This window comes from Rhineura floridana, chromosome 1 (assembly GCF_030035675.1).
Source record: "Rhineura floridana isolate rRhiFlo1 chromosome 1, rRhiFlo1.hap2, whole genome shotgun sequence".
NCBI classification, from domain to species: domain Eukaryota; kingdom Metazoa; phylum Chordata; class Lepidosauria; order Squamata; family Rhineuridae; genus Rhineura; species Rhineura floridana.
In genome coordinates, this window is record NC_084480.1 from 26,526,162 (window position 1) to 26,551,255 (window position 25,094).

Below are 25,094 nucleotides of genomic sequence, written 5' to 3' on the forward strand. Positions count from 1 at the left end.
TTGAATAAAATGCACTTTTCATATACCAAATATGATAATGTTATGCCAAACCAACTTGTACATAATTACATTTGATGTTCCTGAAATAACAAAGTGACTTTCAATCTGTAAAAAGTGCTAATATGGGCTCTCGCTGGGAGGAAGGGATACAAATTAAATAATAAATAAATAATTAAAATAAATAATATTGCATTTTTTCAATTTTTCCAAAAAAATCCCTTTTTTCTGGAAGAAATAGGGAAAAATGTTTTTTCCCATGGCTTCAACATTTCCAGAAATTTTACATCTCTACCCCTGGGCCTGAGGTTCTTCACACCTGGCCTATAGTTTAGTTAGTTTTTCTTTGCTCTCATCCGAGAGATCCAGTTCTGCTTGGGTTCAGGGGAAAACTACCTCACCCCCCCCCCGACACTTTCAAATGATTACCAGTGAAATACTCTAGAGCAGCCTTTCCCAACCGGTGTACCTCCAGATGTTGTTGGACCACAACTCCCATCAGCCTCAGCCATTGGCTATGCTGGCTGAGGCTGATGGGAGTTGTGGACCAACAACAGCTGGAGGCACACTGGTTGGGAAAGGCTGCTCTAGAGAGATAGCCAAAAGACTAGGAAGGGGCACTTCTTCACCAACCTCAAAATGATTATTATTTTGAACCACTTATTGTTTTTTTGTGATTTGTTAACATCAGAAAAACGTCCTTGAACTTAATGGGGGAGCTGGGTTCAGGTTCAGGTTTTGTTTAACTTCCTGACAGAATCACAAGGCCCATTGCTAACCTAAAATCCTACAGGGGGAAGTGATTTAATTTTCTATTGCAGTTGCTGTTAGGAAACATGGTGTTCGGAACATTGTCCATACTATATAAAGATACAGGAGGGCCCCGCTTGTCAGCACCCCGCTTTTTGGCGTTCCACTAATACGGCGGCACCAGTGGGGCGATCAGCTGCAGCGTGGGGAGCTCTGGCCACCGAGCTCCAGCTGACAGCGATCAGCTGGAGTGTGCAAGCTCCCCGCGCTACACCTGATCGCACACTACAGCTGACAGGGATCAGCTGAAGTGCGCGAGCTCCCCACACTACAGCTGAGTAGGACCCCACTTTCTGGAGGTTTTTGGTTTTTGGCGGGGGCCTGGAACGGAACCTGCCGTATGAGTGGGGTCCTACTGTATCCTGGGTACTTATTACAGTGAAATGATTAGTGGTACTGCGCATGGTCTCTTCACATTATAGAGAGAATTCTCATGTGCTGCTACTATCTGAGTTGAATTTTTGTGCTGGTGCAGATATGATGTAAATGCTTTCCCTTAATTGAGGGTTCGGAGATTGGGCCACAGGGCATATTCTGGTTTGTGTTAGCCAAGATTAATGTCAATCTGACAGAACCCTGAGCCCAGGATAAGAGGGGGTGGGTGGGGTAACTTATGTTCAAAGTGATGTGTGTGTGTGTTATCCTAGTCACATAACTAGTTAAGGGACAGTGTTGCTTTTCATCTGCATGATTGCGTTTGCACCATTCCTTTTGTGATATTGTCTATGTAAACAAAATATGTAATGATAAAATTGCAATTTATGAATTTCTTGGCAAGATGTTTAATTCACTGACTACATAAATGTGAATTTTTTTTAAAAAAACCCCAAAGCTAAGTAAATTAAAACTTACATTAGAACAGCCTTTTCTCCTTAGCAAATAGAATTGCAAATTTAAAAATACCAGAGAACAATGACCATGTATGTATTAATTCCTTAATATCAGATAATGACTCCTGCAGGATAGATCAAAATGGACGTTTTAAATTTTAGAAATTCATTTATTTTCTAAAAATAATAGTTTGCTTAAAAATGTTTTTAAAACAAATTTTATTTAATCATGTTAAATCTACCAAGTTAAATCTAAGTGGCCAAGTTTGCTGACGACACTAAATTGTTCAGGGTAAGGGATTGTGAAGAGCTCCAAAAAGATCTCTCCAAACTGAGTGAATGGGCGGAAAAATGGCAAATGCAATTCAATATAAACAAGTGTAAAATTATGCATATTGGAGCAAAAAATCTGAATTTCACATATACGCTCATGGGGTCTGAACTGGCGGTGACCGACGAGGAGAGAGACCTCGGGGTTGTAGTGGACAGCACGATGAAAATGTCGACCCAGTGTGCGGCAGAAAGGCATATTCCATGCTAGTGATAATTAGGAAAGGTATTGAAAATAAAACAGCCGATATCATAATGCCGTTGTATAAATCTGTGGTGCGGCCGCATTTGGAATACTGTGTACAGTTCTGGTCGCCTCATCTCAAAAAGGATATTATAGAGTTGGAAAAGGTTCAGAAGAGGGCAACCAGAATGATCAAGGGGATGGAGCGACTCCCTTACGAGGAAAGGTTGCAGCATTTGGGGCTTTTTAGTTTAGAGAAAAGGCGGGTCAGAGGAGACATGATAGAAGTGTATAAAATTATGCATGGCATTGAGAAAGTGGATAGAGAAAAGTTCTTCTCCCTCTCTCATAATACTAGAACTCGTGGACATTCAAAGAAGCTGAATGTTGGAAGATTCAGGACAGACAAAAGGAAGTACTTCTTTACTCAGCGCATAGTTAAACTATGGAATTTGCTCCCACAAGATGCGGTAATGGCCACCAGCTTGGACGGCTTTAAAAGAAGATTAGACAGATTCATGGAGGACAGGGCTATCAATGGCTACTAGCCATGATGGCTGTGCTGTGCCACCCTAGTCAGAGGCAGCATGCTTCTGAAAACCAGTTGCCGGAAGCCTGAGGAGGGGAGAGTGTTCTTGCACTCGGGTCCTGCTTGCGGGCTTCCCCCAGGCACCTGGTTGGCCACTGTGAGAACAGGATGCTGGACTAGATGGGCCACTGGCCTGATCCAGCAGGCTCTTCTTATGTTCTTATGTTCTACCCTCACAAAATAAACAATCTGAAAAATCAAACCACCACAACACTACATTAGAGTTACATTGTAACACCATGAGAGTGATAAAAACATCTCCAGTCAACTTTACCTGAATAAATAAACGTCTTTACAGGACACCTTTACTCAGCAGGTTTGGCATCAACCAAATCTGTGAAGGGAGGGCATTCCACAGTTAGGATGTCACTATAATGAACACTCCCTCATGTGTCACTGGATATCACACCATTTGCAAATGTGACACTGTTAAGAAGATGTCTTAACTTAATCTCAAAGACTGGATTGGTATGTAGGGGAGGAGGTGGTCCAGCAAATACCTAGGTCCAAAGTCATATTGAGCTGTCAGACTGCTTGAACCTGGCTCTGTAGCTAAATGGCAGCCAATGTAGTTTTCTTTATAACTGGTGTTGTATGTTTGTGGCTAACCTCTCAACTCACCAACCTTGCCACAGTGTTCTGCACCAGTTGCAGCTTTCAAACCAAGTCCGAATCAGTGCCACATAAAGCACATGCGATAATCTAGTCATGAAGTTTTATTTATTTGATTTATATCCCTCCCTTCCTACCAGCAGGAGCCCAGAAAAAACACTTTAAAACATCATAAAAACAGACTTTCAAATGGAAATGGACTACCTTCAAGTCGATCCCGACTTATGGCTACCCTGTGAATAGGGTTTTCATGGTAAGCGGTATTCAGAGGGTGTTTACCATTGCCTCCCTCTGAGGCTAGTCCTCCCCAATAGACTTTAAAATACATTAAAACAAAACATATTTAAAAACATTTTTTCAAAGCTTTCAAGACATCTTTAAAAAAGGTTAAAAGCATATTGTTTTTTTAAAAAAAGATTTAAATTTTTTAAAGAAGCAATTCCAACACAGACGCAGACTGGGATAAGGTCTCAACTTGAAAGGCTTGTTGAAAGAGGAAGGTCTTCAATAGGCACTGAAAAGATAACAGAAATGGCACCTGTCTAATATTTAAGGGGAGAGAATTCCACAGTGTAGGTGCCGCCACACTAAAGGTCCGTTTCCTATGTTGTGCAGAATGGACCTCCTGATAAGATAGTATCTGCAGGAGGCCCTCACCTGCAGAGTGCAGTGATCAACTGGGTATATGAGGGAAAAGACGGTCTTTCAGGTATCCTAGTCCCAAGCTGTATAGGGCTTTGTACACCAAAACTAGAACTTGAACGTGGCCTGGTAGCAAATGGGCAGCCAGTGCAATTCTGTCAGCAGTGGGGTGACATGTTGGCGATACCCTGCCCCAGTGAGCAGTCTCACCACCGCATTTTGCACCAGCTGCAATTTGCGAACCAACCTCAAGGGCAGCCCCACATAGAGTGCATTACAGTAATCTAGCCTAGAGGTTACCAGTGCGTGGAAAACAGTGTTCAGGCTATCCCTGTCCAGAAATAGCCACAGCTACCAAGTTACCAATTCATGAACCACTGGATCTAATCCAATGCTGGATTTATAGTGAGACACTAGTTGCGTATTACTGATAATTATTGATGATGATTATTGATAATATTATTTTGAATAATTATATCTGCCAAGCAGCATTCACATTTTGTTTCTGCTTGTTGAAAAAACACTGTTCTGCCCAATAACTACAGATGTTACATACATTTTGGGGCATTTTGTATTCAAGTAAGGGATTATGTTTAGTACCCTCATGTAGGTACAGGGAAAGCAAAAACAATCCATTATTTTATGATTGCACCCCTGATCTCTCAGAAGATAATAGTTGTAATGCAAAAAAGCATCTGGGTTGCATGATCCAAAGTATTTGGCTGCTGCTGCTGGCTAGTTTAAAAGTTATGATTGGATACAAATCAATATAATAAATAAATAATAATAAATTTTATTTTTCAGCCTCCTATCTGTCCGGGTTAGGGACACTCTAGGCGACGAACAACAAGAATAAAAACAATACATATAGATCAACATAATCAAATTTTAAGCTAAAAAACCATTCATTAATTCAAAAGTAACATAAGTTAATCTGTCCCAGTCTTGTAGGCCTGCCTGAACAGCCAGGTCTTCAAGGCTTGGCGATAGCTGGACAGGGAGGGAGCATGTCTGAGATCGAAAGGGAGAGAGTTCCAGAGGTGGGGGCCACAACAGAGAATGCCCTCTCTCTGGTGCGTACCAGCCTAGCTGTTCTCACCGGTGGGACCGAGAGAAGGTCTTGCGAGGCTGATCTCGTCAGACGGCACAATCGGTGATTCTGGAGGCGTTCCTTCAGATATACTGGGCCGAAACCGTATAGGGTTTTAAAGGTCAACACCAACACCTTGAATTGGGCCCGGTAGACAACTGGTAGCCAGTGAAGATCTAAAAACACTGGGGTGATATGATCCCAGCGACGGCTATGCGTAATCAAGCGTGCCGCCGCATTCTGTACCAGCTGTAATTTCCGGACCGTTTTCAAGGGTAACCCCACGTAGAGCGCATTGCAGTAGTCTAAGCGAGAGGAGACCAGGGCATGTATCACCTGAGGGAGCAGATGAACAGGAAGATAGGGACGCAGTCTCCGTATCAGATGTAATTGATACCAAGCTGCCCGGCTCACTGCTGTAATCTGAGCCTCCATGGACAGCTGGGAGTCAGGTATGACCCCAAGACTACGGACCTGGTCCTTCAGGGGTAAACTTACCCCATCAAGCATCAGGTCAGTAATTCCTAACCTCCTTTTATCTCCCACAAGTAATACCTCGGTCTTGTCAGGGTTCAGCTTCAGCCTATTCTCTCCCATCCATCCACTTACGGATTCTAGGCACTTGGACATGGTATTGACAGCCAACTCTGGTGAGAACTTAAAGGAGAGATAGAGCTGAGTGTCATCTGCGTACTGATGGCACTGCAACCCAAAACTCCTGATGATTGCTCCCAGCGGTTTCACATAGATGTTGAGTAGCATGGGAGAGAGGATAGAACCCTGTGGCACTCCACAATGAAGAGGCCAAGGGTCTGAAACCTCATCTCCCAATGCCACCCGTTGCTGCCTATCCGAGAGATAGGAACGGAACCACTGCAAGACAGTGCCTCCTATTCCTAATCCCTCTAGGCGGTTTAAAAGGATACCGTGGTCAACAGTATCGAAAGCCGCTGAGAGGTCCAGGAGGACAAGAAAGGTGTATTCACCCCTATCCAATGCCCTCCGCATATCATCTACCAGAGCGACCAAGGCTGTTTCCGTACCATGACCAGTCCTAAAACCTGATTGGTATGGATCTAAAAAATCTGTTTCCTCCAAGTGTGTCTGTAATTGCGCAGCCACCACCCTCTCAATCACCTTGCCCAAGAATGGTAAATTAGAGACTGGGCGAATATACATTAACTCTTAAGGCAACCAACTGAAATATGTGCTTGTTCAGGAATTTGTGTGATTGATTGACTGGGGGAACTTGATTTATGCCTATTACCATTTTATGTACTTTCTGTGATCTTAGTCACTAAATTTAAATCTCTTTTTATTTAAATCTGCTTATCCTGAGTTTTGTACTGATGACTGTTTATACCTCTTTAAGATGACTGATAGTACTGCCTTTCATGTCATGTTTGCTTATGGTAATTTCTTCACATTTCATCTGTTGCATTGAGAATTTCACACAAGTCATACAAGAATTGTTGAAGTGTAACTTTGATCTGAGAATATAACATACTGTGCGCCCTCTTGTGGACAAATGCTGATTGTACTTATAAAGAGTAACGCTACTTAGCCATGTGCATGTGTAAAGATCATTTTGTGTTTGTGTATTTGAATAAAATGTGATATGATTGAATGGAAAATTACTTATTCAACCCTTTTCCTATAGCTTGGTGCATGAATACAAGATGAATTAATTTGTCTTCGATGGTTGAATAAATGTATCCCAAACTGATCAACCAAAATAAGCACAAGGTCTATCCAGTTACATCAAATAAAGTTGCTTATATTGTTACATCTTTGTTTAAAAAATCTTCAGTCTTCAAATTTCTTCTTCCTAAAGAACATATGGACACTCCCACTTTAACATTGTTTACCCTGATGACTGTCAGGTTCTCTAGAAGAGATATTTCCAATTACTTGCAACCTAATCATTTAACTCAAAATTGAATTGGGGACTTTCTGCATGTGAAACATGTGCTGTATCACTGAGCTGTTGCCCTTCTCCTAACAGAGGAAAAAAGTACTTGCATATGTCATAGCTTTTTTAAAAAAATCTTCAGTCATTTCTAGCATAGTTTTGTTTGCTATATTATGCACTTGAAGCTTGCCAGCAATTGGGCAGAAAGAAGAGCAAAACCAACTATCATTTTTTTATTAGATTACTATGATTCTTATGTATGGTATATGTTTTATTTGTAATTGTCAGCAGTCCTTGAAGCTGCCAGTTATAATTAACACCTGGAATTAGGAAATCATTTGTTAAAAAGATTATTACCAAGATAGATGTCTTGCATGGTAACTTGAAACCCAGCATTGAGATGATGTTTCTAGAATGTGGAATATAATTCATCGTCTTACTTTTTTAATACATTTTTATCTTCTGCAATGAAATGCTTATCTTAATGTTGGGTGATTGTTGTATAAAATTAGTCATGACTATATATTAGACTGTGATGGTTTGGCATAATCATTGGAACCGTCTAACACTGACCTTTTTGAGGTGACAGCACAGCAGAGGCATCAGTCCCTTACGGAAGCCTCGGTCGCCATCTTGGCTGATGGTAGGCATGTGTGCACAGCAAAAAAGGTAGGTAGGGCGTGCAGACGGGTGCTGGGGCCCGGGGCAGGCTGGTGCTGGCTCTATGGCTACCAAAGTTCATAGTATTCCTTTAAGTATTGTGCTTTATTAAATGGTTAGAGTGTATAATTTTAAGTCTATCTCTTACTTTCTGGGTCATTTCATACATTATGTAGAGAGAAACCCAGGTTTGTGATCAGGTGCAAACACAACAAGGAGCCAACCTTTGGCTACTGACAAACGTTTATCCATAAGATGCAAGTGATTTCAAATACTTTTTTTTTTTTTTTTTTAGTCACCTTCACACTTCAGGTATGCCCTTAACCCATTTTATATGCACATCTAAAAAAAACCACAACTGTGTGAAAGAATACTTTTGTTGGTTCTTTGCAAATGAGGTCTTTCTTTCTCATTCCAGTGCTTGGGAGATGGGAAGTAATGATAGCTGGCATCCGAACTAAAATCTACGTGTAGGCACTACCATCCCAGCATTTCAGGATGAATGGGGATATGCCTCATGTTCCCATCACTACTCTTGCAGGGATTGCTAGTCTCACAGATCGTAAGTATTTAGTTTTGTTGCAGTTCAATACTTAATCTGATTTGGGAGCAAAATTCTGAATAGCACTTCTGTTTGTGTGTGTGTGTGTGTGTGTGTGTGTGTGGAATAACTTTCTGTAAACTCTCTCTGCCCTATAGCATTGTATGGGGTTTCTCTTTCTGGGTGAATAGACAGTGATGGGGATTGTGACCTCCTCTTGCCACACTGGGCTCCTTAGGGAGGAGTGGATGCTATATAAATTGAATTTATTTATTTATTTGGACCTAGAAGACCTTAGGTACTTTGTGGAACCTGGTTCCTGACAAAAGAAGGTTTTATTCATAATCTAATAGAAACTTAGATAGCTACCTAGAATCTTTCTTGCATGGTGAAATGTGGTCTGGATGCTGGCTGTACCATAATCTCTGTTGCCTACCTTCTTTTGAGCAGAAGGATGAAATCAAAGGTTCCTTTGTCCTGGTTTGAGAAAGTTGCAGCATGTTACTGGGCTCTTTTTATGGATAGGTGGGCACCTCCACACTCCCAGGCTCCTCGTGTGTGTGTGGGGGGGGGGAAGAAGGGAAATAAGTATTAACTGTGGAATCCCTTGTTTAGAGCATTGCCAATTTTGTTCCCAGTTACCAAAAGCAGGGAAGCAAAATTGACAGAAAACCTAAAAACAAAAACAGATTCCAGGGTGATGTGCACTGAAGTAAGGTCAGTGCCTAAACTTTCCCAAAGCTCATTCTTGAAGATCTGTGCGATAGGACACTGGTACAGGGGAAACAGATCATTTAACTAGTATTCATGATGCTTAATGGTGAGATTAGTTTTAAAATTAATGCATTAATAGTCAAGTTATGTCATGGATTTTAGCATTAGAGAAATATTGATTGTTACTAGTGTTGCAGTGGGCACTGTACCTGGGCACACTCTAATAACAGTCTACGCAATGCTCAGGATAGTGATAGAAGTGTTAGGTAGGGGAGAAAGCATTTATGTTTTGGTGTAATAACTTGATTTTTTAAATACTTCTCAAAACAGTTTTGAACCAGCTGCCTCTTCCATCACCTTTACCTGCTACAACTACAAAAAGTCTGCTATTTAATGGACGAATTGCAGAGGAGGTGAACTGTCTTTTGGCTTGTAGGGATGAAAATCTGGTTTCACAGCTTGTGCACAGCCTCAACCAGGTTTCAACAGATCACATGTATGTATTTAAAGTCGCTTCACAAATTAATGGCAAAATAGTTTGAGTGTAAACTTTAGCAGAGGCTGGTTATAGATATTGTTGGGTTGTTTAAGCCTAGCAGAATGAAGGATCTGTAATAATTGCATATGGTTGTATGTTTTTCAGCAACAGATGGCCATTTACTTATGCTATGTATTGTTACTTTGAATTGGATGCCAGCAGTAAACTTCAGATTTTGAACTCTAGAAACTATTTTCAAAGAAGTAAAATGTTTTTACTATTTTAAATTTAGAATTGTAATGCATTATAGGGTACTTAAATATGTGGCCCTTGGCTGACAAGATTAAATATCTTGCCAGAGTCTACTGTTAATTACAGTTTGTTTGGACATAGATGGGGGAAATGTATGTTAAAAAAAATATGCGAGGTGGCACTGGTCAGATTAAGATTCCTTAAAGAAGACCTGTTTTTCCCCAGGTTAGCATGCCATCTGGTGGTTATAGTGCTGCCCAGTGTCCAAAGGCAGGAATGCACAGGAGTCAAGACTTGACCTGCTCCTTCCGATCCTCACCCCAGTCCATTCCTGCCTTTGTCCGAGGTGGATATATCTCAGTCTTAACTCTTGTCATAAGCTTTGTGAGTGTGTCACTTTGAAGTGTGTGAGTTGTTGCTTGTTCTTGGTTGCGTGTATGCTTATTGCTGTTCCAGTTTTTTAAAAAGGGTAAAGTGCATATCTGTGGTGGTCATCTACCTTCTGTTTGCTTTTTCTTGTGGTGGCAGCCTTTTGCCCTTTCCCCAAGCTTGCTGCCATGGCCTTTCCTCTTTCTGTTTGTCACCTGTTTTCGCCGCTTGAGCCACATCACTGTAGCTCGCAGATGCGGCTCCATCCCTTTCTCCGGGTCTCCCGTTTCATCCGTTTTCTCCGCTTGAGCCAGATCATGGTAGCTTGCAGCTGCAGCTTGTCCCTAGGACTGGCTTTGTGGCATTTAGCTGCTGTGGCAGCTCCTGCCCATGCCCAGCCAACCTTGCAACTACAGAGGTCTTTTCCTCCTCCTTTAGCTCGTGCCTGGGGCCTTTGTTTTGTGTGAGGCTCATTTGGTGACTTCTGTGGATTTTTTCCCTGGGAGCTCTCTCCTCAGCTTTCTTCTTTGGCCGGTTTCCCAACTTTTTAAAATTTGGTCACCATTTTGAGTTCCCCTTTGCTTTTGTCTGTCTTTCATCCGCCATTTTCGATCCTTTAGTTTTCCTGCCCCTTTTCTCTAAGTTTCCATTGCTGATTTCTTGCAGTTAAAAGCTTCATGATTGAAAGTTTGCTCTCATTGTGTTACACTTTCCTTTACCTCTATTCTTCTCTCCTTTTTGAGTCTTGGACAAGGATTTTTTTTTAAACCCATTTCAGTGGTTCCGTTGTCTGAGGCCTCACAGCAGCCCTCCACTGTGTGTGTGTCCTGGGCTCAGTCTATTCCTCCACACCTCCACTACCTGTTTGTGTGTTGAAGTTTGGATACCCTGTGCCTCACTGCATCCCTGTACTTTGTATATGCCCTGGTCTCGTCTATTCCACCACACCCACACTACCTATGTGTGTGTGTGTGTGTTGAATTTTGGATACTGCACCACTCTACCACGTGCACATATCTTCCTGTGTGTCATATATGGGTTGACAACTCCTCTACAGTGTGACTGACCCAGCTCCAGCTGTCATTTTTAATGACCGGTCCTATGAGGTGGCACCATCTAGTTCTTGTCAGTCTTTGGTCACTTCAGGCCCTAAGGTAAGCAAGTACAAAGTATCCAAGCATACCAAGAAGTCGGTTCTATCTGCAAAGCAGTCACCAGGTGGTCACACTATTTTGGCTTCTCTAAACTCCAGAGGGTGGGAGAGGGGAATTTCTCCTCAGAAATTGCATGAAAGCAGCATTGCTTGTTGCAGGAGGACGCTTATAGTCGAGAGAATTTGGCAGTGCTTTTTCACTCTCCAGCTGTGCCTTCAGATGACAAGTTTGATGTGTTCGCATATCAGACTATGGTTCCTTCTTGTACGTTGTCTTAATCAGTGAAGCCCCTTGTCTGGCTCTTTGCCTTATCAAAACAACCCTGGCCGTCCTCTGTTACAACTCAGGCACTGCCATCCTCAACTGCAGTTGGTCCCAGTCAGTCCAGTAACTGTGGAAAGGGTTAGCTTTTCCCGTTCAGAACAGACAGAGATATGGGCAGAGATATGGCAAAGTCTTCAGTTGAGGAGTTTTCCCGCCTTTTTTATTGAAGGCATTAAAATATTAGGTTCAATACTTCTTAGAGACCTGATCCTCCCTCCCCCAAGGCCTGAACAGCCAGCAAGCTGTTCCATGGGCAACAGTGCAAGAACCAGATGGCTCCTCTAGAGGGCCACAGTGAAATAAAGACAAATGGATTGCCTCATGAGTATGCAGAGCAGTGGTTCTCAAACTTTTTTGGTTTGCGGCGCATTGTGTAGATCATGAAAAACTATGGAATGCTTTAAAAGAAATGGGGGTGCCACAGCATCTGATTGTCCTGATGTGCAACCTATACTCTGCACAAGAGGCTACTGTTAGGACAGAATATGGAGAAACCGATTGGTTCCCCATCGGAAAGGGTGTGAGACGGGTGTATTTTATCACCCTGTTTATTTAATCTGTACGCAGAACATATCATACGGAAAGCAGGATTGGACCAAGATGAAGGAGGTGTGAAAATTGGAGGGAGAAACATCAATAATTTAAGATATGCAGACGATACCATACTCTTAGCAGAAACCAGTATTTATTTATTTATTTATTTTATTTAATTTATATACCGCCCTAAGCCAAAAAGGCTCTCTGGGCGGTGTACATAAGAGATAAAACAAGCACAATATATAAATACAATAAGTATAACAAAATCAAAGATCAAAACAAACAATAACAAAGAACCAACAATGTCAAAATACAACAATAATGAAAATACTGATAAAATACACTATAAAATACAATTTAAAATACACTTTAAAATGCCTGGGAGTATAAAAGGTTTTCACCTGGCGCCGAAAGGATAGCAGCGTCGGCGCCAGGCGTACCTCATCGGGGAGACTATTCCACAGTTCGGGGGCCACTACCGAAAAGGCCCTAGTTCTAGTCACAACCCTCCGGGCTTCTCGATGGGATGGCACCCGGAGGAGGGCCTTAGATGTTGAGCGCAGTGTACGGGTAGGTTCATATTGGGAGAGGCGTTCCACCAGGTATTGTGGTCCCATGCCGTGTAGGGCTTTATAGGTCAAAACCAGCACTTTGAATTTAGCCTGGAAACAAATAGGAAGCCAGTGCAGACGAGCCAGAACAGGTGTTATATGAGCAGACCTTCTGGTCCGCGTCAATAATCTGGCCTCTGCATTCTGGACTAGCTGTAGTTTCCGAACTATCTTCAAGGGCAGCCCAACGTAGAGCGCATTGCAGTAGTCCAGCCTAGAAGTTACCAGAGCATGAACAACTGAGGCGAGGTCGTCACTGTCCAGATAGGGACGTAGCTGGGCTACCAGTCGAAGATGGTAGAAAGCATTCCGTGCCACCGAGGCCACCTGGGTCTCGAGAGACAAGGAAGGATCGAAAAGAACTCCCAAGCTACGAACCTGTTCCTTCAAGGGGAGTGTAACCCCATCAAGAACAGGATGAACATCCTCCATCTGGGCAGTGAAGGCACTCACCAACAGCGTCTCAGTCTTGTCAGGATTGAGCTTCAGTTTGTTAGCCCCCATCCAGTCCATTATCGCGGCCAGGCAACGGTTTAGCAAGTTAACAGCCTTACCTGAAGAGGATGAAAAGGAGAAATAGAGTTGCGTGTCATCAGCATACTGATGACAACGCACCCCAAAACTCCTGATGACAGCACCCAGCGGCTGCATGTAGATGTTAAAAAGCATGGGGGACAGTACCGATCCCTGCGGGACTCCACAATGGAGAGTCCAGGGTGTTGAGCAATGTTCCCCAAGCACTACCTTCTGGTGACGACCCACCAAGTAGGAGCGGAGCCACTGCCAAGCAGTGCCCCCAACTCCCAACTCCGTGAGTCTTCCCAGAAGGATACCATGGTCGATGGTATCAAAAGCAGCTGAGAGATCAAGGAGAATCAACAGAGTCACACTCCCCCTGTCCCTCTCCCGACAGAGGTCATCATACAGGGTGACCAAGGCTGTTTCAGTGCCAAAACCGGGCCTAAAACCGGATTGAAATGGATCAAGATAATCAGTGTCATCCAAGAGCCCCTGGAGCTGGCCGGCAACCACCCACTCCAGGATCTTGCCCAGGAACGGAACATTCGCCACAGGTCTATAGTTGTTCAAGTTGTCTGGGTCCAAGGAGGGTTTCTTCAGGAGTGGTCTCACCACCGCCTCTATTAGGCAGTCAGGGACCACTCCCTCTCTTAAAGAGGCATTTATTATCTCCTTGGCCCAGCCGGTGGTTCCGGTCCTGCCAGCTTTCACCAGCCAAGAGGGGCAAGGATCCAGTACAGACGTGGTTGCCCGCACCAGTCCAAGGATCCTGTCAACATCCTCAAGCTGCACAGACTGAAACTCATCCAATAAATGAGGACAAGACCGTGATCTGGATACTTCATTAGGTCCAACTGCTATAATATTGGAGTCTAAGTCCCGGCGAATGCATGCGATCTTATCTTGGAAGTGTTCGGCGAACTCATCACAGCGGGCTACAGATGAATCTATAATATCTCGAGGGCCAGAATGTAAAAGCCCTCGCACAATTTTAAAGAGCTCCGCTGGGCGGGACAGTGATGACTTAATAGTATCAGCAAAATATCTCTTTTTTGCTGCCCTCACCGCTACTATATACTGCTTAGAACAAGCACTTACCAAGGTGTAATTGCATTCATCGGGAGTTCGCCTCCATCTGCACTCAAGCCTCCTCCTCTCTTGCTTCATCACTCTCAGCTCCAAGGTATACCATGGAGCTGTATGAGCTCTGCATAGGAGGGGGCGCATGGGAGCGATCGTGTCAACCGCCCGGGTCATTTCCGTATTCCACAGTTCAACCAGGGCTTCGACAGGAGTGCCAGTCTTCTCAGTCGGAAAACCCCCCAGAGCCCTTTGGAACCCTCAGGATCCATTAGTCTCCGGGGGCGGACCAATTTAATAGGTCCCCCGCCCTTGCAGAGGGAAAGGGCTGCTGTGAGCCTAAACTTCAGCAAGCGGTGATCTGTCCATGACAAAGGAATAGATGATAAATCCCCAACCTCCAGATCACCATCTCCATGTCCAGTGACGAAGATCAAATCAAGGGTATGTCACGACACATGCGTCGGGCCAGAAACAAATTGAGACAGCCCCATGGTTGTCATGGAAACCATGAAGTCCCAGATAAAGCCCCAGATAAAGCAGTCTCGGCATGGATGTTGAAGTCCCCCAGTACCAATAGTCTAGGGGACCGCAACAATACCTCCGAGACTACCTCTGTCAGCTCAGTTAGGGAATTTGTTGAGCAGCAGGGCGGGCGGTACACCAACAAAATTCCCAGTCTGTCTCTCTGGCCCAGCACAAGGTGGAGACATTCCAAGCCAGTCGTCACCTGGACAGGGTGCTTGGTGAGTGAGAAAGAACTCCTATAGACCACAGCAACCCCGCCTCCCCGTCCTTCGGTTCTACCATAACGCTGAACCATATACCCAGGTGGGCAGATCTGGGAAAGAGCAACTCTTCCCTGATCACCCACCCAGGCCTCAGTTATACACGCCAGGTCGGCAGCCTCCTCCACAATCAAATCATGAACAAGGGAGATCTTATGATGTACCGACCTGGTGTTTAATAACAGCATATGGAGATCCGAAGGCTGACTGACAAAACAACCAGCAGTCCTGGGGATGTGAGGAGAACCGGAACAAGTCACAGGCACTATTTGTCTGGGACGAGTTCCCCTTCCCTGGCCCGTTCTCCTCACAACACCATACCTCCCATTACCTGTCACTACGCTAATTGGGCCCCCCGAAAGTCTCCCCGAACGATATATAATACTCTCCCCCAGGCACATATTAAATAACTAAAACTCACAAATGCACATACACCTGATTACATTCACACCAAACAGTACACATTAACACCAATACATACAAGAGTTCACACACACACACACACACACACACACACACACACGTCCTCAATCAAACAATAAAAATTAACACAATACAACCAATCAATTAATTAAATAACTACACAACTTCCAAATGAAAACACATATACCAACCATCATTCATACAAACACCATACACATTCAACCATATTAATTACATCCAGGTGGCAACAGTGAGTTAAAATGTTGCAAGCTCAAAGACCGCAGCTAAGTTGGTAACAGTAGCTGCATTTAAAGAGACAGCAACAACAAAGTGATGGCAGGACGACGATGAAACACAGAAAACAGAAGCCGCGACAGCATCCCAAAGCAGCAAATGCGTTCACGCCCCCAGGACAACAACCTCCGATGACGATGACAAACAGAATGGCGAAGACAGCGATGGCAAAAGCAACGTCCGAGCAACCAACAAATGATATGAAACGAATGCTGATGAAAAGTTAAAGAGGAAAGCACAAAAGCAGGACTGCAGTTGAACGTCAAAAAGACTAAAGTAATGGCAACAGAAGATTTATGTAACTTTACAGTTGACAACAAGGAGACTGAATTTGTCAAGGATTATCAATACCTTGGCACAGTCATTAAACAAAATGGGGACAATAGTCAAGAAATCAGAAGGAGGCCAGGACTGGCAAGGGCAGCTGTGAGAGAACTGGAAAAGGTCCTCAAATGCAAAGATGTATCACTGAACACTAAAGTCAGGATCATTCAGACCATGGTATTCCTGATCTCTATGTATGGATGTGAAAGTTGGACAGTGAAAAAAGCAGCTAAGAGAAAAATCAACTCATTTGAAATGTGATGTTGGAGGAGAGCTTTGCAGATACCATGGACTGCGAAAAAGACAATTGGGTGTTAGAACAAATGAAACCAGAACTATCACTAGAAGCTAAAATGATGAAACTGAGGTTATCATACTTTGGACACATCATGAGAAGACAGGATTCACTAAAAAAGACAATAATGCTGGGAAAAACAGAAGGGAGTAGAAAAAGAGGAAGGCCAAACAAGAGATGGATTTATTTATTTTATTTATTATTTTTATTTATTTGTTTCATTTTTAAACCGCCCATAGCGAGTGGCGATTCCATAAAGGCAGCCACAGACCTGAACTTACAAGATCTGAACAGGGTGGTTCATGACAGATGCTCTTGGAGGTTGCTGATTCATAGGGTCGCCATAAGTCGTAATTGACTTGAAGGCACATAACAACAACAACAACATGTCTTTTCAAGTTACATGAGGTGGTGGTTGTTCAGTTAATACCCGCCCTTTACCGGCAGGTCCCTTGGGTGGCTTACAACAGTTTAAAATTCCATATTAAAATAATTAAAATAAATTAGTCTCTGGTAGGACTTACTCCTCTGTACAATTTGTGCAACTGGGCTAAAGTTTATACACATTGGTAGATATGTCCTGAGATGATATTCTGTTTTCCTACCTGCTTGTAAGCAATTCAGTAGTGGGGGAAAAACTATGCTTTAAATTTAAGCTTTGACCCTCCATGACGCAGAGTGGTAAGCAGCGGTAACGCAGCCGAAGCTCTGCTCACGGCCGGAGTTTGATTCCAATGGAAGGAGGAAGTCGAATCTCTGGTAAAAGGGGTTGAGGTCCACTCAGCCTTCCATCCACCTGTGGTCGGTAAAATGAGTACCCGGTATATGCTGGGGGGTAAAGAAAGGCCGGGGAAGGAACTGGCAATCCCACCCCATATATACGGTCTGCCTAGTAAACGTCGCAAGACGTCACCCTAAGAGTCGGAAACGACTCGCACTACAAGTGTGGGGACACCTTTACCTTTTTAAATGTAAGCTAATTTGACTTTACTCCTTTTTTTGGCAGGTAGTCCTTCTGGCTGGTTTTCTGTTTAAGTTTAAGATTACTGGCAATCTGCAGGTACTCCTTCCATGCACATTTCTATGTTTGCCTGGAGATGTGTAGAGAAGGAGCAGCTTCCTTCTCTAGTGTCTCTGGCTGCTTTGAAGCATTCAGGGGATTTAGTTGACTACATTCTCTGGTGTCCATTAGTGATGTTGTTTTCCTCTGATCACAGGCTGCTGAGCAGGTATCTTTATCTCAGCATTCTGGTTGTTGAGCAGCTACTTAGCCAAAAAGTTTTATTGGGTTTTTATTTGAGCAGATATCTTTATCATAGCATTCTGGTTATTGTGCAGGTACTTAGCCAGAAAATGTCCCTGGGTATTTATTTCCTTTTCCTCATTGTTTGTATATCAGAATATAGGGACATAAACAGGGTCTGATGGATCAGGCAAGTGGCCCATCTATTCCAGCATCCTGTTCTCAGGGTGACCAGTCATATGTCAATGGGAAGCCCGCAAGCAGGACCTGAGGGCAACAGCAAGCTCATGTCCTGCAGTTTCCAGTAACTGGTATTTTGAAGCATGCTGCCCTCGTCTGTGGAGTCCGAGCTTACCCTTCATGGCTGCTAACCACTGGTAGCCTTATCCTTTATGTATTTGTCTAATCCTCCTTAAAGCCATCCAAGTTGATGGCTATCTATCTCTGCTGGGTAACTACATGGTAGCTTTAAGAAAATAGTAAAGGCTATCAAGCAAGAGAACTCCGTGGACTTTTTTGTGGATTCCATGGAAGGGTAATGTCTTTCTCCTTCTCTCAGAAGCTTCACAAGGAATTCTGTTTGGTTTCTGAAGGCAATTGTCACTGGAACATTCCCGCCATTTAAGGATTCATCAAGTTCAATGTTCAGAGTTTTTCTGCACATTCTCCTCTTTTTAATCCAAATCTGCTTACATAGGCAGTGCACTCTAGCTGTCTTAATCATGCAACTGGTTTTTTCTTTAAAGAGGAATTTAAATGTTTCCAGATGACCATGGTTTTCTACAGGATGGGCTTCGGTTGGGCCTCAAACTTAACAAATGACACAGACATCTGTTTGCTCTCTCATTGGTTTTCCCTCTTTGAGGTGTACTCATTTGATGAGTCTTCAAGCAGAGATGGCTCTTCACTTGGGCTGAGTGTCAACTATGCTTCTTCAGGGCCGAGCACCTGAGCGATGAGATGAACTTTGAAGTGGTCTGGCTTAGCAGGCAACAAGTGATACCATGGGAGTCAAGACCTCATTCTGAGGCCTTCTGCCAGTTGCAGTGTAAGTTTGGTCCTCTGTCTGTGGATCCATTATTAGCCTTGATTCAGAATGCTTAGCCTTCCCTACTTCTTCATGAGTTATCATGAAATGGAAGCAGAGGTAGTCGATGCTCTTCTGGCTCCTTGGCTAAATGGTATGCTCTGTGCCTTGCCTCTTTTTCTCCTGGTGGGATGGACTCTCCAGAAACTACGCTAGGAATGTGCTGAACTGTTTCCTTCCATCTCGTACTGGTCACACTAGTCATGGCTTTCAGATAGCTTGAGCCTGTCCACCGTTGATCCGGGCAGGTTGTCAACGAGGTCTCATTTCCTATCCCTGGGACCCTTCTGGCATCCAGACCTGAAGTGGATGAGTCTGACAGCCTGATGTTTGAACAACAACTGTCAAGTTGTTGGGTTTTTCCCCAGAGTGGTCATTGTTACCATCCTGTCCTCCTAGAGGCTTTCCACATCTTGATCTTCCAAAGTTCATGGTCATCTTTTTCCAAGTAGTGTTCTTCTTAGGGTGTTCTTTTCAGGGGGTTTGCCCTTCCAGAACCACTGTGCAACAGGTCCTTGACTTGCTTTATACAGGTTTGAAGAGGCAGCTGAAGCCTAACACTCTGCGTTGGCAGATTTTGGCCATCTCTTCTATTTTGTCTGCCAGGACAACCATCACTGAGAGGGCATGCTTTGGTTCTGCCAACATTTTTTCCCAATCCGTTTCATCCTCTGGAGATGGCTTGGCATTCACTACGTGCATGCAGGGCTCTCATGGTTTATTTTGCTTGTGTCCGGGTCATTTGCTGGACTGAGTCTTCATTCATCTCCTTTCATCTAAGAACTTTGGCAGAAAAGGTTTCAAGTTCATCTTTCTCCTGCTGGCTGCAAGCTTGCATTTCTGTGGTATGCGAGTCCTTGAAGTGGCTGGGGCCTCGTAACGCCATGTTTCACTCCATGAAGTTGGCGACCACGATGCCTTGACCACTAATGCTCCACTTGTGGACATTTGTAAGGTCACTGTTTGGTCTACCCCAACTTGTTTGTATTGGTACTAAAAGATAGGCCGCTATGCTTCTACAGATGCTTCTTTTGAGAGGCGCATTTCACAAGAAGTTGTATCTCATGTCTTAGCAGCCTGGGTGGTCCCTCCCTACTGGGACTGCTTTGGTACATCCCTCCTGATGGCATGCTACCTGGGGAAATGAACCATTGGTCTCACCTGAAAGGTGCTTTTTCCAGGTATCACCCATCAGGGCCCTCCCTGTATGGAGGCTGCCTATATGATTTCATGTTTGCAATTTCACATTTGCAATTTTTTTTGCTAAGACTGTCCCTAACAGTTCTATGAGTCAAGATGTCTTGTATATGTTTTCTGTTGCTGTTTTGGATATTTTTTTGCTGCTCCTTCTCTGCTGTCTTCTTGTGGGTTTTGACCTGCATGTGACTATTGAGAAGATATCCTGTGCCAGTCTTATCTGGAATGGACTGGAGTGAGAACCAGAAGGAGCAGCTCAAGTCTTGACTCCTGTGCACTCCTGCCTTCAGAATCTAGACGGTGCTATAACCACCTGATGGCATGATTCCTGGGAAAATACCTTTCAGGTGAGACCAGTGGTCCATTACTTAGGAAAGAGTCTAGGAAAAAGTGGCCTCAATATGAACTCTTAATGAATGTGTGGTTTATTCATCTAGCTAAAAGGAACGAAGACAAGATATCAATTGTTTTAAGTAGATTAAATTTACGGATAGTAACACTGGTGTTGGAGTAGTACAAGTGACTAGTGAACTAAAATATTCCTTTTGTTGACTTGCTTTTCGAATGTGAAAGGTGTCTTATATTTAAATTACATTCCTGTACATTAATTTGAAAAGCTTGATCTGAGTGGAGGAAGTTTGTTAGAATCAGCTGGCACAGTGTGTTCCCAGGGCACTGAGCTAGGCCTGGTGATAGCAACTTAATCAAAAGTCCTGTTAGGGCATTATCCATATATCCTCAGATCAAATAGGTGATCAGGTCAGGGACTGGGTAGTAAAGGCAGCCAAGATGGTTGTATGACACAGGCAGGATTGGGGCCAGGAAACAGAATAATGGATAGCAAGACAAGCCTGGCTGTGGGGGAGGGATTTCTGTAGATTCCATGCAAAGTTTACAGGGTAGGAGGGACAAACAATGGGAGTAGCTCTGCAACTTATGTGGCTGTTGTTCATGGATACAACAGATAAAACCAAGGATCAGCAGAAGATTGTTTTATTTGACAACTTATATACCACTCAATTGCAATAGTCTGCAAGCAGTGTACAAGTAACTCAATGTAATGATTAGCTCATGTGATTCTGGTTGTAACTGTCTAGAGTGTTGCTTCTGTGTCCTATGTATATTATGCTACAAGTTGGCCAGGGAGAAAGGTATTGGTCTTTATGGTTAGCACTGGGTGTCTGAGGACAATTACAAAGAACAATTACAGCTCAGATTTAAGCTGGGATAAAAAGTTAAGTTTCTCCAGGCATTCTAAATCTTTGATGGTAATAGAAGAGCAATTAAAATCCCAAACAAGACAAAACAGTTTTGATCTTGTGACTTACGGCTTTTTTAAATATCCTTATAGAGCATTTCCCCTCTGTTCTCTATGTTCCTATAGCATCACTTGAACCTGCCTTGCTTCCCTTCCGATGTTTTTAAACTATGAAACTGAATTAGAAAAATCTGCAAAGAATAATGGTTCTGAGGAAGTGATCTTTGCTGAACTGTTGCATGTGTGGATACCTTCTGTTTTCTTATGAACATGGAATTATATGGACTATATTAGTAGAAGAAATATTTATAAATAAGCGTATCCAATGTATAAATCAAATCACTAAGAGGCTCATTATTTCCACACTCAAATATGCTGATGAAATTAAGATTCAACCAAATGAGAAATGTTTCAGTGTCCTATAAGTGCAGTATGCCATAGGCACTGTGATCACCTTTTAGGCACGTACTAGCTGCAGTATGTGTTTGCTACTGCACACCTAGCATTTTTCCATTGTCAATAGGAGTGTTAATATTGGTGAAAGCCTTTTGTGAAGAGTTTCGGAATTACTGTTCATAGCTACAAACAACTAAAACGGGAAATTGCACATGTATTCTGTCATATAAACATGAGTTGCAACAGCTCCCACGGGAAGTTAAAAAAAAAAGAAAAAGCTTCACTGTTGATTATTTACAGATGTTCTGTTTAGTACCCTCCTGTGTTTTTCAAAAATGCTCACTAGTCCCTGTATGCTTATCTCTTCAATGTCAGAGAATTGAAAGATAACCTTGGCAGCGATGATCCAGAGGGAGATATACCAGTCTTGCTACAGGCTGTCCTGGCAAGGAATCCTAATGTTTTCAGGGAGAAAAGCATGCAAAACAGATACGGGGTACAAAGTGGTGAGAGTTTTTATTCATTTTCTTATTTCTAAGCAAGAAAATTCTAAGCTATGTTACTTTTCTTTTTGATAAAGTAAATGGACTGTGGATACAATTCAGATTTATACTTTGTTTTACTTTGTATGAGAATGTACATGTTGGTCAGACCAGCATAGGGCATGAAAAAAGCAACAGCATTGTGATTCAGAGAAACTAGGCAAAATACTATTTCCTTTTCAAACAAATGCCTCAGGTCCTAGGAGAGTTACATCTAATATGTTCTTCTACAGTGTCTACTATAACTCTGGACCTAAATAAATGTTAGGTAGTAGAGCCAATTGAGGTTTATCCCAAGGCGTGTTTTACGTTAAGGTGGTTTAGACAATAATTACCAGGGGTGGTATCAACTACCTTTTTGCAGTAGTGCTAGAGTTTGCGCTAGCACAAAGGGATTTCCCCCCTCTCCTCCCCCTGCATGTACCCTGTGCCATCCCCAGAGCGGCTCTGTAGGGTGGGGGGAACCCCAGAACAGATTTAAGGGGCATGAGGTTGGAGATGTTTCTGTTGTGCAAGGAGAAATCCTTGCACTGACAGAATGATTACCGTAGCACTGTGTTGAATACAACCAGTACTCACAAATGTGGACATGTTCCAATAGTCCTTTCATTCAGTGATGTCTCAGCTTGGTTTTAATTTCGGCAGCCTTTTGGAATCCTTACTTGGATTTGGAGAGGAGACATGGAAAATGCACCAGCTCTTTTCTTCAGGGTTTTCCTTTCTCTCCTTGCTGACTTTCAAGACTATTGGATCATTCAGTTTGAGTAACAGCAGTGGGATAAAGATTATATACTGCAGCATTATTGGAAATATATAGTAGAAGGTGGCAGTGCCATTGCAAATACTGCTTGTAAAAATATATGCATTTGTTTTTTAAAAAATAATTTCACTTAGTTGCCACATCAAGCCTAAAAATAAAGAGTTTAGTAGTAGTACTGGAATCTGAAAGATTGGTTCTTAAGTCTAGTATCTGAAATAAGCTCTGACAAACTATAGCCGTAGCCATTGCTCTGTTTCTGTAGGCCCCTGGGTGTGCTGAGAAGAAGAAAAACTTGAGCAGATTGGCAGATCTACACTTTGGTTTCCCATACATTTGAAGTTCAAATTATGGTTTGGGTTCTAAACTATGCACATCAAGGTTTGGTGTGATGTCTGAATTGAACCATTGTTTCCTGAAGTGTAGAATGAAGGGGGAAACTATAACTTCAGCAGCGATCCAGTATTCCACGTGTGCTGCATGAAGATAAGCATGTTTAACTGTTCAGATTGCAGAAAGCTGTAGGATGATGTATATTGCTGAGAATGGATTTTGAGGCTTTGAACACTGTGGCCAATTTAGCATGTGTATGTAAAATGTTACTGGAACACAGTTGTCATATGCACAAACATGTTCCATGCTTGCATTATTTTCTCTAGGTAATAGCTATAGTTGTAGGTATGTTGTGATAATGCTGGCAACTGGAAAACAAAACAATGGATTAAATCTACAGGTTAGTAAATATGTCAGTGTGACTTTTAAACCCCTTTTTTTTAAAGGAATGATGATGCCGCAGTACAAACTGTCTCAGAATTCCATGCATGGTAGTCCTGCATCTTCCAATTATCAGCAAACCACTATCTCTCATAGCCCTTCCAGGTAAATATAGTTTGGAACATAGGATTTTTCTAAAATTGTTGTTGGTTCTCTTTCCCTCACCCCAGTATACTATATGTGGATGCACAGTTTATAATAAACATTTAATATCTTGACTAAATCTTGAAATGTGGCTCTTTGGGCCCCAGACAAAATTTATAACTAGACGAACCATAAAAATAGATTAAGTATAGTATGGTGCACTGCTATAGGGGATAGGACTCAGCAGAATGTGTACACAGAATGCAAATGTACTACATTGAATTTCCAACTCTTCAGAACTGCATCAATGGTTAGTTTTTCCATCGAGTTTCTTTATTGACAGTTCTCATGTTAACCTTTCCTTTAACAATTGATTCAGTATAGGAGTTCAAGCAGCAGTTCCCAGGTTTATTGCAGGCACGTGCTTAAATAGAAATTCTGATACATTCCTCACAACTTCAGTTGATTCTCTGTTAAGAAAATTCGTTGTAATAGTTATTTGGGCAGAAAAGAATTTAAGTGAATTTATGAAACACACAGGAACTATTCTTCAAATATTAGGCGATAAAAGGAACTACTTGATAGTTAATGCAGGGTATGCTGGCTTACTAAAGTTTCTTAATGCAAGGTGTGCTGATTTACTATATTCTTGGTATTATATAAAGAAAACACTTAAAATAACAGGAAAATGATTTAATTGCCTTAAATTATAACTTGAGGACTGATTAGGGAATGCATAGTATAATTAGTTAGAGGTTGCTACGATATACATGGACAAGGACAGTAGTTTAACACAGTTTATGGCAATAGTCCTGAGAGTTGCTTTAAGCAGGTTTTATCTGATGGCAGTGTTCAGTTTTATAGATCTTGTACTTTTCCAACTTTTGTTTTCTAGTTTAAAGAGGAAGAAGGAATAGACACAATTTCAGCATTTTTGTAAATCCTGTAGTTATGCTTATTTTTCTAATGATTTCATACAGGGTTCATTACAAATGTTAGTGAATAGTACACACTCTTTAAACAAGTTCATTTTAAATTCCTATACTCTCATCCCCCTGCCCTGATCTTTACAACAGTACAGGGCTATTGTAAGAATTGTGGGATCCCCGGGAATTCTAAATGGCTCCTTTACTGCTTGTGGGCAGTTAAAACTTTTCTTTATAATCAGCTTTTCTGCTCTCCTAGTTATTTGGGCTGCTGTGAGTTTTACTGTTCTCTGCCATTTGTTTATGTTTTACAGTGTTTTACTGTTTTACAGTATGCAACTCTGATTTTTTTAGGGAGGAAAAATGGGATATAAAATTTAAATAAATGAATGCTGTGAATATTAATGCTCAACCATGAACTGCATTATGTAGCCTTGGGATGGTCACTTTATTAACCTAACCTACTTAAGA

The 25,094-nt window shown here is 42.4% G+C and overlaps 1 protein-coding gene across 9 annotated transcripts in view; it reads left to right on the top strand.

The window, feature by feature from the left end:
* The window catches only part of NIPBL (NIPBL cohesin loading factor), a 227,798-nt gene that overhangs the window by 77,300 nt on the left and 125,404 nt on the right, over positions 1-25,094 (top strand). For all 9 annotated transcript variants that reach the window (XM_061616556.1, XM_061616564.1, XM_061616519.1 and 6 more), the window contains 4 exons: positions 8,075-8,218; positions 9,242-9,407; positions 21,916-22,046; positions 23,619-23,718. In XM_061616556.1, coding sequence (XP_061472540.1) covers positions 8,155-8,218; positions 9,242-9,407; positions 21,916-22,046; positions 23,619-23,718 — 461 coding nt within the window. In that variant the 5' untranslated portion in view covers positions 8,075-8,154. The remainder of the gene's footprint in view (positions 1-8,074; positions 8,219-9,241; positions 9,408-21,915; positions 22,047-23,618; positions 23,719-25,094) is intronic.